Genomic DNA, 12,573 nt, shown 5'->3' with positions numbered 1-12,573 from the left:
CCTTTTCTTCCTTCTGCATTCTCTCCCTTTTTAATCCTGTCTTTCTTTCCATCTATCTCTCCTTTTGTATGTCTTCTCCTCATTTTCTTTTTAATGTTTCCTTCACTTGACTACTCTTATTTTCTTTAGGCAATACTTTGCCATCACATTCCCCCATGACCCTGGCATTTTTCATTCATTCATTCAACAAATGTTTGCTGAGCAGCTTCTATGTGTTAGATACTTTTCATCACTGGAGAAATAGAATGAACTCAGATAGCCAAGGTCTTCTGCTCATGTGGAGTTTACAGTCCAGTGTCAAGAAACGAGAAGCAAAGAAGTAAACAAAGAAGATCATTGCAGGAAGTGATAAGTGCTGAGAAGAAAATAAAATGGAGTAATAAGCAAAAGACAGTGGCCAGTCCAGAGGTGGCTGAGGGTGGCTTCTCTGAAGTGCTGGCATTTCAACTGAGCAATAACTGAGGGCTGAGACACACATGGGAAGGAAGAACAGGCTGTGGGAAGATCTGTTGGGCATTCAGGACAGAGAAAGAGCAGGTACAAAGGCTGGGGAAGAGGAAGAACGACAAGCTTCATGTTTAAAAGAAAGAAAAGTAACTGGTGCGGTTGAAGGATAATGTGTAAGGACGTGTGTGGTGGGCGTGGCAGTCCACAAGCGGGGTGGGATGTTGAGCTCAGAATCATTATAGAGAAAAAACATTTTACTGTATGAGTATTTCAAAGAACATAAAGAATTTTAGCTTAAAATGATTCTATAAATTCACTTACAGTACTTAGAAAGTTGTTTATAGTTTTAGTAAGGAATAGAGTATGGAATAAACTATTGGATTTCATGTATTTTTGATAGGTGATGCTGGTTTAATTTGGCACTGTACAGGGAATGCTTGTAACATATGCAGATTTTGTAAACTAAGGTAGTTAAAGTAGAACTGCTATATTTCTCTGTTGTCCCTCTGAGAGTTGAGCAGCACATCCGTAGACACAGAGAGGAGCACCCCATTGCCACCAATTACTAGCGGAAGCAGTAAGGTATAGGGGTAGATCCTACAGAGGAACTTTGGATGGTTTTCTGGAAGTTGTGTTTTAGAAAATACTCTTTCGTTTAGCTTTCATGATAGGCAGTTTTTCTTGTGTGTGGTTTTTTTTTTTTTTTTTTTTTTTTTTTGTAACATGAGTAGACAAAAAAAAAAGGAAAAGCCTGCAAGTGATTACTGCATGTGTAATTTAGTGAACTCTACCTGTAATGGATGCCAGACAATCTTGATGGGAAATGAAAGTATAATCTAGACAGGCACACAGCAAGTATCATTCCAGGGAATCAAAGCAACTGGATGAAAACGTACACAGGCTCTGGATTGCTCCCGAGTGTCTCTGTCAAAATTTGGAAATATTTCCACAAAATAGGTGGGAGTCATTCAACAAATATTTTGTGAGCTTCTGTGTACCAAGCACAATTTTTAGCACTGGGTTACAGTCTCAATGAACTTTTATCATCAATGCAGAAAAAGCTCTGTGTTCCCTATTCTTAATTTGTTTTCCATAAAAGTTTCAAATCTTTTATAGATTTTTAAAAATCTGGTTTCTTTCTTAAATTAAAAAAACCCTAGCAGATTGGGAGGCCAAGGCGGGCAGATCACGAGGTCAGGAGATGGAGACCATCCTGGCCAACATGGTGAAACCCCATTTCTACTAAAAATACAAAAATTAGCTAGGCGTGGTGGTGCGTGCCTGTAGTCCCAACTATTTGGGAGGCTGAGGCAGGAGAATCACTTGAACCCGGGAGGTGTAGGTTGCAGTGAGCCGAGATCGCACTACTATACTCCAGCCTGGTGACAGAGCGAGGCTCAGTCTCAAAAAACAAAAACAAAAACATAAAACAACAAAAAACCCTACCAGATATCCAAGCAGGTAAGGTCATCCCATTTTTTTCCCCTGTTAAAAACAGAAACATGAAAACATTTTTAAAATCAAATCCAAACTGGACTAATGCTTTCAATCTAAGTCCTTGTTGATGGTTTATTTCCATGGTATACTACTTGCTTTCTATTTCTTCAAATTTCAAAGGACTTAAAATGGTCCATTTATTCATTAATATGTACTTTAGGTCAATATATGCTGCAGTGAAGTAATCAGGGTCTAAATACTTTAAGGAATTCTTGACTGGTTTATGTGATAGACTTATACTCCTTTCCCCCTCACTGAAGTTACTGTGGAAAAAAGAAGTGCAGTTTGTTTTTTCTAGTGTTTATTTGTTGACGTGTTAAAAAAAAAAAACTTTGAAATAATTTTGCAGGAACTCTTCTATTTCATTGTATGAATATTTCGAAGTAGCTTTTCTGTTTATAGTTAGAGAGTAAACATGGGTGCATATTTGAGCATGCATGTGTGTATATTTGAACATAACAAGCATATTTTCCTGCTTATGGCTTATTCCCAATGCTAATTTATATCCAGAGCAGAAAAGAACAAATATTTGGATAGGATTGCTTCTTGTACACATATTTTCAGGTCTGTCTAATTAAGTAAGGTTTCAGACCTGTGTTAAAAATACTTGCATTAAGATTTTGGATGTGCAATCGGATTTCAGTTTGACAGTGGTCTATGATCAAGGCAGAATCTTCAATGGTTAATCTTTGAGAATACAACTATGAACAGTCCTAGTTCTAATTGGACTTTTTCTATTTCCAGACTTTATAAAGCATCATCTTTTTTTTTTTTTTTTTTTTTTTCTGAGATGGAGTCTCGCTCTGTCGCCCAGGCAGGAGTGCAGTGGTGCGATCTCTCCTCACCACAAGCTCTGCCCCCCAGATTCACACCATTCTCCTGCCTCAGCCTCCCAAGTAGCTGGGACTACAGGCGTGTGCCACCATGCCTGGCTAGGTTTTTTTTTTTTTTTTTTTGTATTTTTAGTAGAGTTGGGGTTTCACTGTGTTAGCCAGGATGGTCTCAATCTCCTGACTTTATTATCTGCCCACCTCGGCCTCCCAAAGTGCTGGGATTACAGGTGTGAGCCACCGTGCCCAGTCAAGCATCATCTTTTTATACTGTACTGTGGAACTTTAATCCCACTTTGTCCTTCTACATTTTGTTTTCTAAGTAATTTTATTCAGTGCCCGAAATCACAAAACTTAAACCTTAAAAAATAATACATTCTTCTGATCTCATTATATATGTTAGCTTCGAGTACATCTTAGTGGCATTTAAGGAAAGATCACAATTTAGAATCTGCTATTCTGACAATATTTTCTTTTCCCTTTCCTTGACTAGGAGCCTTGATTATAGTAGGAAGCTGAAAAATGTAAGTGTTTTAACTTCCAAACTTGTATCTTTGATGGTTCAAGTGTAAAATTTAGCTAAATTCAATGCTTCTCATATGCCTTGCCAGAAAAAGTCCTTAGAAAGAAGTATATGTGTATTTCATAGAATAATTAATGACCATGATAGAAATAAAAATAGTAAATTGTGTATGTGTTGGGCTGGGGTGGTGGTGGTTCTCTTTATTTAGATAAGTGCTCAATCCAGAAATAAACAAGTGAAAGCTTGTGCTCTGTTTATGCTCTGTTTATGATTCAGTTTCTTAAACACAAAACAATCAGGCTCAATACTAACATTAGCCCCTTTCCATTTGTAGGCACAGATAGGATTATTAAATTAAGCAGTTTGGCAAATTGTTGTAGGGTAAGATCTGCATAATATGAATAGTGTTGACTGCCATGAGTCTATACTCTGTGTATTTTGTCCTCCTTTTAATCTTTTGCATTTTTATTAGTACTTGCCAAAATGAACTTTTTGTAGATCTTATTTTCAAAAGGCAAGTATGTTAGTGCTGTTTTATTTTCAGTTTAGATTGAGGAATGAAAGAAGTTACATTCTGCCTCTAAAATTTTAAAATTGGCTGAAATCTCTTTTTAAAAAAATCTCCCCAGGTGCTATCATATTTGATTGACATCTTTTTCCTCCTGTGTAAAACTAGAGGTATATGCCATTTTCATCATAAAATTTTAAACAAATCAGAAAACTTTTAAGCTAAAACACAAGTCTTTTTTCCATTCCCCCATTATACCTTTTAAGATAGCCTCATACTCTCAGTACACATTAGTTATTTTATGGTCCTAGTTAATGTCCTGACATTTGAATCTCTGGAAATGTATTTGTAAGCAATCAGTTCAAAAAGATGTTCTGGAAGTTTTGAGGGGCTCATGAAGTAAAATTTTCCCACAGAGGTAGAAAATGGAATCACCTCTTAGCATCAATGCGCATAACCATATTTTGGGTCTGTCGCCAGCTGGATTCATGTAACTATATCATGTTGTCCAAAGCATTTTCTGGCCTACCAAGTAGAAGGAGGCACAATAAGTACTTCCCATCCTGGCTGAAGCAATAAGACAGAATGTGAAAAGAAAGTACTCCTCTTAGCTTCTACATGGGCCTCAGTTCCCTGTAATTCAGTGTGAAGGAGCTCATCTTCAGCTGACTCTGCTGGGTTTCATGGGAAGTGAACGTGAGGAGGATTTGCTTTTGTGGACAGTTTCTTTGGAAATACAAAACAAAATTAACTTGGGACTGTAGCTTCAGACCATTGAATACTCATAGACATTCTTAAATATCCAAGGTGGTTTAATTGGTAGCAAGCCTTGTCAAGGCTCAAAATTTCCCATCTCAGATTAATGGGAATCTAACTATACCCCCAGAGCTAGGTATCTGCAGATCACATTCTTCATGACACTGCTTTCTTTCTACTTTAATTAGATATATTATGTTGATCCTGTGCTTGGAAACACTAATTAACCTTTATCACTTGTTTGGGATCTTTTTTTTGCCATTGACCTTAGCAGAACCTCTGTGCCCACAGGTAGAGATTATGGGCCTTCAAAAGCACCTTTCTCAAAAGGAATTTGACAGTCTCTTTCATTGCTTCTCTGGATAAAGATTCCAAAGCATTTTTGAAAAATTTTGCTGCCTAATTGTGAAACTTTCACTACATAAAAATAATGTTGGTGGATTTATTTTTCCTTCTTGCTGACTTAGAGATCATTTCCTTACAACCTAACTTTTCCTAACATTGGAGTCGTTTTAACTACTGAACCATGTTTGTGTTGACTGACATGGCATTGGGTTCTTATTAAAGTGATTTTACATTTAATGAATACCTCATGGGTGGTGGTTTTTTAAAATCAGTGTAAATCAGCTCTTTCCTTCCTGCCTTCCTGTTAGTGGTGCATTATTGACTCCTTAGTTTCAACGTCATTCTTGAGGGAAAAATCTGCTCTTGTGCGTTTTGTTCCACAGGTATTAGTTACCATTTACTGGCTGGGAAAAGCAGCGAATAGCTGCACATCCTACAGCGGAACGACACTGAACCTGAAGGAGTTTGAAGGATTGTTGACTCAGATGCGAAAGGTAACTTGGCTTTTCTTCTTTATCCCTGAGCAGTAGACAAGGTGGGAAAGCTACACATTTGCTTGTTTTTAAGATTACTGGAGTACTGGGTTGTGGAATGGTATGGGCCAAAGATAGGCACTCAAGGAAATGATCACTTGTCTTACCAATGACGTCGTTGCCTCACACATCTCACACCCACCTGCGCTTTCATACCCTTCACAGAACAGGAGTTCTGAGCTCCTTCCAACTTTTTAATTCCAAAAGAGCAAATTCAGTCTGACAGTATATGCCTTTGTATGCCAAGAAGCTCAGTGCTTGTTTTCTTGGGGAAATAATGCTTGAATTAAACAATGCAGTATTATGCAAAAATGAAGACTCGCTCTGCACTTTTGTCCTAAAGGACATTTTGCTTACCCACTGGGGCCTTGGTGTGGGTGAAGTAACAAGAGCCAAGCTCTTACCTTGGCATACACTCTGGACAAGCCGGGATACTTTAAATGCATTCTCCTCTAGCATGTGCATGTGATGGTCACTGTTTTTGAATGACATAGGAATTTGGAAAACATTTCATACATTGTTAAAAGCTTCATTTGTTTCTTTGAGTATAGAAAAGACTGACCTAAGGTAGGGATTTGTCAAGGAAACAGTTGGATGTTTCATGTGTACTTGCCTGAGGGTTTCATGTGAAGGTCCAGCAATATATGTAAGTCATACAAATGGCTAGTACATAGTATTACCCAAGAGAGGCCCTCCCAACCCGCCTTAGTGAGCAGGTAAGGCTTATTTATAATCGACTGCCATGCACTTTTTCTATTTTTTTATTTTTTTGAGATGGAGTCTTGCTGTCACCCCACCTGGAGTGCAGTGGCACAATCTCAGCTCACTGCAACATCTGCCTCCCAGGTTCAAGATTCTCCTGCCTCAGCCTCCCAAGTAGCTGGGATTACAGGCAGCTCCCACTAAGCCTGGCTAATTTTTGTATTTTTTGTGGAGACAGGGTTTCACCATGTTGGTCAGGCTGGTGTTGAACTCCTGACCTCAGGTGATCCACCCACCTCGGCCTCCCAAAGTGCTGAGATTACAAGTGTGAGCCACCACACCCGGCCCCTCCAGGCATTTTGGATAAAGTCCACATTAGAGGACAAATAATTGAGGCCTTACTCGTCCTCATTTCTCTAGCATGCAAAATAAGTGAACTAGAAACATTCAGTTCCTTGCAATTTTTCTTTTAATATTGAAAGCAAGAATTGGTTCCAATTTTCTAAACATTTATTTTCCTTTCCTTAAATTAAAGCTAACGGTCCTGATAGTTCTTCACATTTGGCTAAGGCCAGTATGGCTCATGTATTTATAAATGGACAAAGCTTTCATATTGGTCATAACGCACATACACAAAGTATTTTAAGCTGAATTCCTTTAAAAATAAAATAAACACACATACACAATGAAGCACAACTCATTGCTTCTCAGTCTCACCTCTTATTTGTCCTTTAATTTCTCATCTAACATCCAGTCTGGATTTGAGAAGTCTAAATGTTTATTGTTTTTATATTAAATTTGGACTTGAATAATAATAGATAGGTCATCAAGCTCTGTCTCACAGTTCCCCTGCTAGATTCTGTTGGAATCTGATTTATTCTCATGATTGACATTTCTTACTACTAGTCCAGCTCCTGTAGAATCTGAGAAGCTATTGGTTTCTTCAGCTCTCCTAGCTTCTCTTTCTACAGTTAGTTGCTTTAACTGCTGTAAAATGACCTGTTGTTAACAGCTGTTACCGTTTATGTTGAATGTCGATAACATCACAGGACATGATGGAGTAAGTAGTATCCCGGGATACATGACTCTTAGCAAAAATGGCCAGCCATGATACTGCTATATCTCCATCTAGAGAGAAAATGACTTGAACTTCACTGATCTATCCAAGCACCTGGAAGTACTAGTTTTATAGGTAATATATATAATCTCATTTTGTCAGTTAGGATCGGGTTCAGCTGGGAAATGCAAAAGCCTCAAAACAACAGATAAAATAAGATAACAATTTTATTTCTAATTCACTTAAACGAGACGTGGACATAAGCAGTCCAGGGCTGATGTGGGGTTCCATGTCTTTTCACCAACAGAAGGCCCAAGCTTCTTTGTCTTTTTGTACCGACATTCTCAACCCATGGCTCTTCCCCTGCTGATCCAAGATGCCTCTTCAGGCTTTAGCGATCGCATCCACATTTAGCCAAGAGAAAGGAGGAATGGCGGGGAGAAGATTCCATGCTCTCCCTTTAAACACATCTCTGGGAAATTACACACTACACACATACTTACATCTTACAGACTTGAACTTGGTCATGCACCCATACCTAGCTGCAAGCAAAGACTTGGGAAAAGTAGACTTTATTTCAGCTAAAAACTGTAGGCATTTTTATTAGGAGAGCAGATATTGAGGGACAGCTGTATTCTCTTCTGTACATATGCAGGCTGAATACATTCTTTTCTTTCACAAAGGAGATTATCCACAAATTTTTATATTCATTTTTCTACTGGGTGAAATGTGCGTAAAAATGATACAATAGGGTGTAACTTGTTAAGTTCAGTAGTGAAGGTGACCCAGGTAGAGCCCTTGGCATAAAGTCTGGCATGTAGTAGGTATTCATAGATTGCTGCTATTGCTGTATTTTTTTAAAAAGGAACTCTGAAGTCATAGTGACAGTGGCCTTTCACTGAGACTGGATATGTCAGAAAAGTCCTTCCAAAGGAAGTGGCACTTCAGCTGAACAAAAAGGATTTACTACAAGAATATTAAGATTGAAGGGACACCCATGGGGACTAGGGTGACCCTAGAGATTTCGGGATCTTTCTCTCATCTCTTATCTCTCCTTAAACTCATTCTTTCTTCCTATAGGCAAACATTCCCTTATAACAGGGAGCGTGGCCGATATCATCCCCAGGACTACTTGCTTCTAGCTCCTTGCCCAGAAAAGCAAGGGAATTCTTTCCCCTGGCCCCAGGTGTAAAATTCCTAGTAATGTACCCTGACCCTGTGTGGGCCTTATTCCTGAAGCAGTCACTGTGATCAGGGGCAAGTGATACCATGACTGGCCCAGGCTATTCCTGTTTCAGGGGGTGAGGGGTATTACAGGAAGAAAGGGAAAAGGGGAGGGAGCATGGTGGGCAAGCAGATGCAAGATTTCTGCCTAAAAGAGCAACCATCTCAATTTCTAGTCCCTCAACCCACCTTATGTTTTTTTATGATACTTATCATCCAACTTTGTATTCATTTGTGTTTTTCTGCGTATTTTTTGTCTTCTCTACTGGAACTTAAGGCCCATGAGGACAGGGTATTTGTTGACTTTCTGGAATGTTTTGGAATAGAAGAGTGCCTGTCACACAGAAGATGCTCAGTAGATATTTGTGGAATGAACAGCTTCCACAACCAGGGAATGGTGGGTGGAGAGTGGCTGAGCAGGCTGGAAAAGTAGAACCCTAAAGCCCTCTAGATCAGGGTGAGCCACCTTACAAATCACAAAGGGAGCAGAAAAATGTTGAGCAGTAAAAGAGAGGCATCTGGAGTTTCTCAGAAACAGTTAAGTCATCCACCAATCCTCGCTGGTTCTTGTTATGTCTGAGAAAGGGGGACAGGAAGAAGATGAGTAAAATAATCCCAAAATTTCATGATGCTAGTAGTTCTCACCCCTTCATTAATATACTTTGACTAGAATAACTCAGTAGCAGTTAGCACAAGGGACTGAGATTCTAGATGAAAAGCAGAAACAATGTTAATTAGAGCCCAAGAAAGGAGAATGTAGATATGCTAATCTCTGTTGGTTTATATCTTCTACTCGCCCTCAGAAGCTTCACTTTAAGTGACCAGAAAATGAGTTATGGTGACTTGATGGGAACCAATAGAATTGCCCATCCAGCTGATATCCTTATTTTTATTTCTGGCTGAAGAGCCAGCCTGTCACTTCACCCTGAGCTTCCTAGGGATGAGCTTGGCCAAGGACAGCCATGGGTGGCCTGGTTTTCACTGCTTCAACTGGCCATGCCATTCAGCTCCCAGCTCTTGCACTTGGTCCAAGGTTTGATTCTTGGCTTTCTACACAGCCATGAATATAACAGCCTTTCTGTTTTTCCTTCCCATAACTAGCTGTGAGAAAGCAGCTAACGCTCCAAGAGGCATGTCGACGTTCTCCTTTCTTCTCCTGTGGTTTGTAGGGTGAGGGTGGGGAAGACATTTGGGCCTGTGGGGAGCCTTTCTGATATTATTTTCTTGAAAACCCAGTTGTATAATGGCTGCGCCAAGGAGTTTGTAGTTGTGTCATTTCCAGATGTGACCAGCGGTCTGGCTCCCTGAGTGTCTGCCTTCCCTGATGGGAAATTAGGCTCAAGACATCTAGACATGGGATATAAACGAAGAAAGAGAGAGAGGAATATCAGGATGTGTGGAAAGTTGTGTCCTTAGCTACATTTGTAAGTGTTTTATGATTTGTATATATTGAAATTTACCTATTTGAGAGAATCAATTGTACTAATTGTAACTATAGCTAACACTTTCAGAGTACTTGTTCTGTAATAGGCATTTTTCTGACTACTTTCCATGTATGAACACATTTAACCCTCCCAGCAACTCTACGAGATAGGTGTTATTATTAGTCCCATTTTACAGATGAGAAAACTGAGGTCTGGAGAAATTAAATAACTTGCCTAAGGTCACACAGCTGGCAAGGGGTAGAGCCAATATTTAAACCCAGCCAGTCAGGATTCGGAGACCATTCTCTTAACCATTACCCTAAACTCCCTCTCCTTTGCGCTAATCATGCTCCATATAACGTTTCAGTCAACAGTGGACAGCATATATACAGTGGTCCTAGAAAATTAAAATGCAGGTTGAGTATCCCTAATCTGAAATCTGAAATGCTCCAAAATACAAAACTTTTGAGCAAAGACATGACTCTGAAAGAAAGTGCTCACTGGAACATTTTTGGATTTTGAATTTTCAGGTTTGGGATGATGCTGAACTGGTAAGTGTAATGCAAATATTTCCAAATCCAAAAAAAGTCAGAAATCCTGAACAGTTTTGGTCCCAAGCATTTGGATAATGGAGACTCAATCTGTAGCACATTTTTACTGTATGTTTTCTATGTTTAGATATGTGTGGATGCGCAAATACCATTGTGTTGCAGTTACCTACAGTATTCAGTACGGTCACATGCTGTACAGCTTTGCAGCATAGGAACAATGAGCTGTACATATAACCTAGGTGTGTAGTAGGATCGGCCATCTAGGTTTGTGTGAGTACACACTATGATGTTTGCACAACAGTGAAATCTCCTAATGACATATCCCTGTCATTCAGCAACACACAACTGTATTTATAGTTTTGTGATCTAGTCATAATAGCGTTTAGCTGAGGAACATAATCCAGGTTAGCATCATCTACAGAATAAGGAAGCAGTAAGTGTCTAGTAGTAGAGAAGATGCTGATGCTGGAACTGTAACTGTATCGAAGATGATCAAATATTTTCAGGTATACCATTTGGGATTTGGAGACAGAGTTTTGGGTTGGAATCACAGCTTTGCCACTGACTATGTGATCTCAGTCAAGTTACTTAACCTCTCTGATTCTTATTTTTCTCTTCTGTAAAATAGGGATAATGCTAACCATGTTGTAGGATGAGTGGTTGTGAGGATTAAATAACATAACATGCAAAAAGCATCAAGTATAGCCACAGACACATAATAAGTGATCAATAAAAGTGACCTTTGTTTTTTAGCCATTTGGCCTATTCTCAGTAGGTAAATAATCCAAGATGATTACTTGCATTTCCAAAGAAATTAAATATGAAACCATATCCAATTTGGGTCTATAAATTTTCAGTGAGTCATGAGTTCTTCCTTTTCCAGCTAGTCAGGCCTGGCTTTTGTTCAAGTTCTGGTTAACTTTTGACCTAAGAGTAAGCTACCTTAATTTCCATAACTGGAATTTCTGCCTTCCTCTGGAAGGTCATGCTGGCTCTACTCACCCAGGCCATTTGACAACCTATTCTTCAGGGCATCAATCAGTCCTCAGTCTGGAGGCTGCAGGGTGCTCCTCTCAGTCCTGCCCTTGTCCTTTTGCCCACTCCCTTCTCTTGATGCAAAGCTGTGTGTGTCTTGTAAATTACAGCCACTCTGTCCCCCCCAAAAGGGCCTCCTGCTGCGGAGTATGTCAGAGGCTCTGGATATAATTGATAGAAGCAGCCAGCAAAGGCACTTCCTGCAAAGGCATTGGCTCCCGTGGGCATCCTAGACAGTTTAGACGAGTTTCCAAAACTGCTAACATGAAGAATATTTATTTTTCCTTTCTATTGGGAATGCGGAGGGGACTTTCGCGAGCATCCCAGGAAATCTACAGTGTGGCATTCCAGTCTTTGTGGATGAGAACATGCCTCTCTGCCAGTGTTATCCACAGTCCTAATTTTAAGCGACAGTCTGGACGATATTAAATTGAGGTTTATCTTTGAGTGACCAGAGTTATTTTTGTTTTAGTCAGCCTGGACTATTGTAATTAATGCTAAGACACTGGCGGGAACAAGGCTTTTATTATAATATGAGGGTGAGGATGGCTTTGACTGACCTTTCTTCTGCTGGAGTTTCAGTGTTTTAGTATGTGCTGCTTGTGCTGGAAAGAATTTATAATCACAGGCTGTCAAAGACAGCCATTGTTCTCCCTGCTCTGAACATGTGGGTCAGCCACAAGTGCTTTCAGCTCCCCCAGCGCCAAGAGCTGGCCGAGAGCGAGAGCATGCCTGGATTCTTCTGAGGCATCAGGAAAAGCGTTTTGCATATTTTTCATTGCTTTTTTTTTTTTTTTTTTTTTTAACTTTTTGCCTCAGAAAGACAGCTCCCTTTCAGAGCAGGAATTTCCCTTCAAGGTAGCAGGAGATGAATGCGTGCTGCTCAAAGATTTTACACAACTGATTCTTCAGCAAAGACAAATGCTGCCTGTATTTGCCAGATAGCATAAACAGGAGCAAAAGTTGTACAGCTAAACCAGGGGCTCATCCCCAGGACAGACATGCAGTTATGGATTCCGAAAGACAAGTCAAGGTTAAGGTTTTGGTTTTTTGTTTTTGTTTTGGACTATCATTGTACTGTTGTGAATCCAAACTTTGTGATCCTTTCTTCTCATTCTTTCTCTACTTTTTTTTTTTTTTT

General features: G+C 39.6%; 1 protein-coding gene across 24 annotated transcripts in view; it reads left to right on the top strand.

The window, feature by feature from the left end:
* LIMCH1 (LIM and calponin homology domains 1) overlaps positions 1-12,573 on the top strand; it is a 341,748-nt gene that overhangs the window by 242,171 nt on the left and 87,004 nt on the right. For 17 of the 24 annotated variants that reach the window (XM_009206726.4, XM_017958654.3, XM_021938405.2 and 14 more), the window contains 2 exons: positions 3,268-3,298; positions 5,290-5,400. In XM_009206726.4, coding sequence (XP_009204990.3) covers positions 3,268-3,298; positions 5,290-5,400 — 142 coding nt within the window. Of the gene's footprint in view, positions 1-3,267; positions 3,299-5,289; positions 5,401-6,444; positions 12,466-12,573 lie in introns of those variants that run through there. The other 7 variants (XM_009206754.4, XM_021938407.2, XM_009206735.4 and 4 more) reach the window with 6 other exon arrangements.

This window comes from Papio anubis, chromosome 3 (genome assembly GCF_008728515.1).
Source record: "Papio anubis isolate 15944 chromosome 3, Panubis1.0, whole genome shotgun sequence".
NCBI lineage: Eukaryota > Metazoa > Chordata > Mammalia > Primates > Cercopithecidae > Papio > Papio anubis.
The sequence above is the reverse complement of the archived record's forward strand: the minus strand, read 5'-3'. Positions and strand labels throughout refer to the sequence as shown.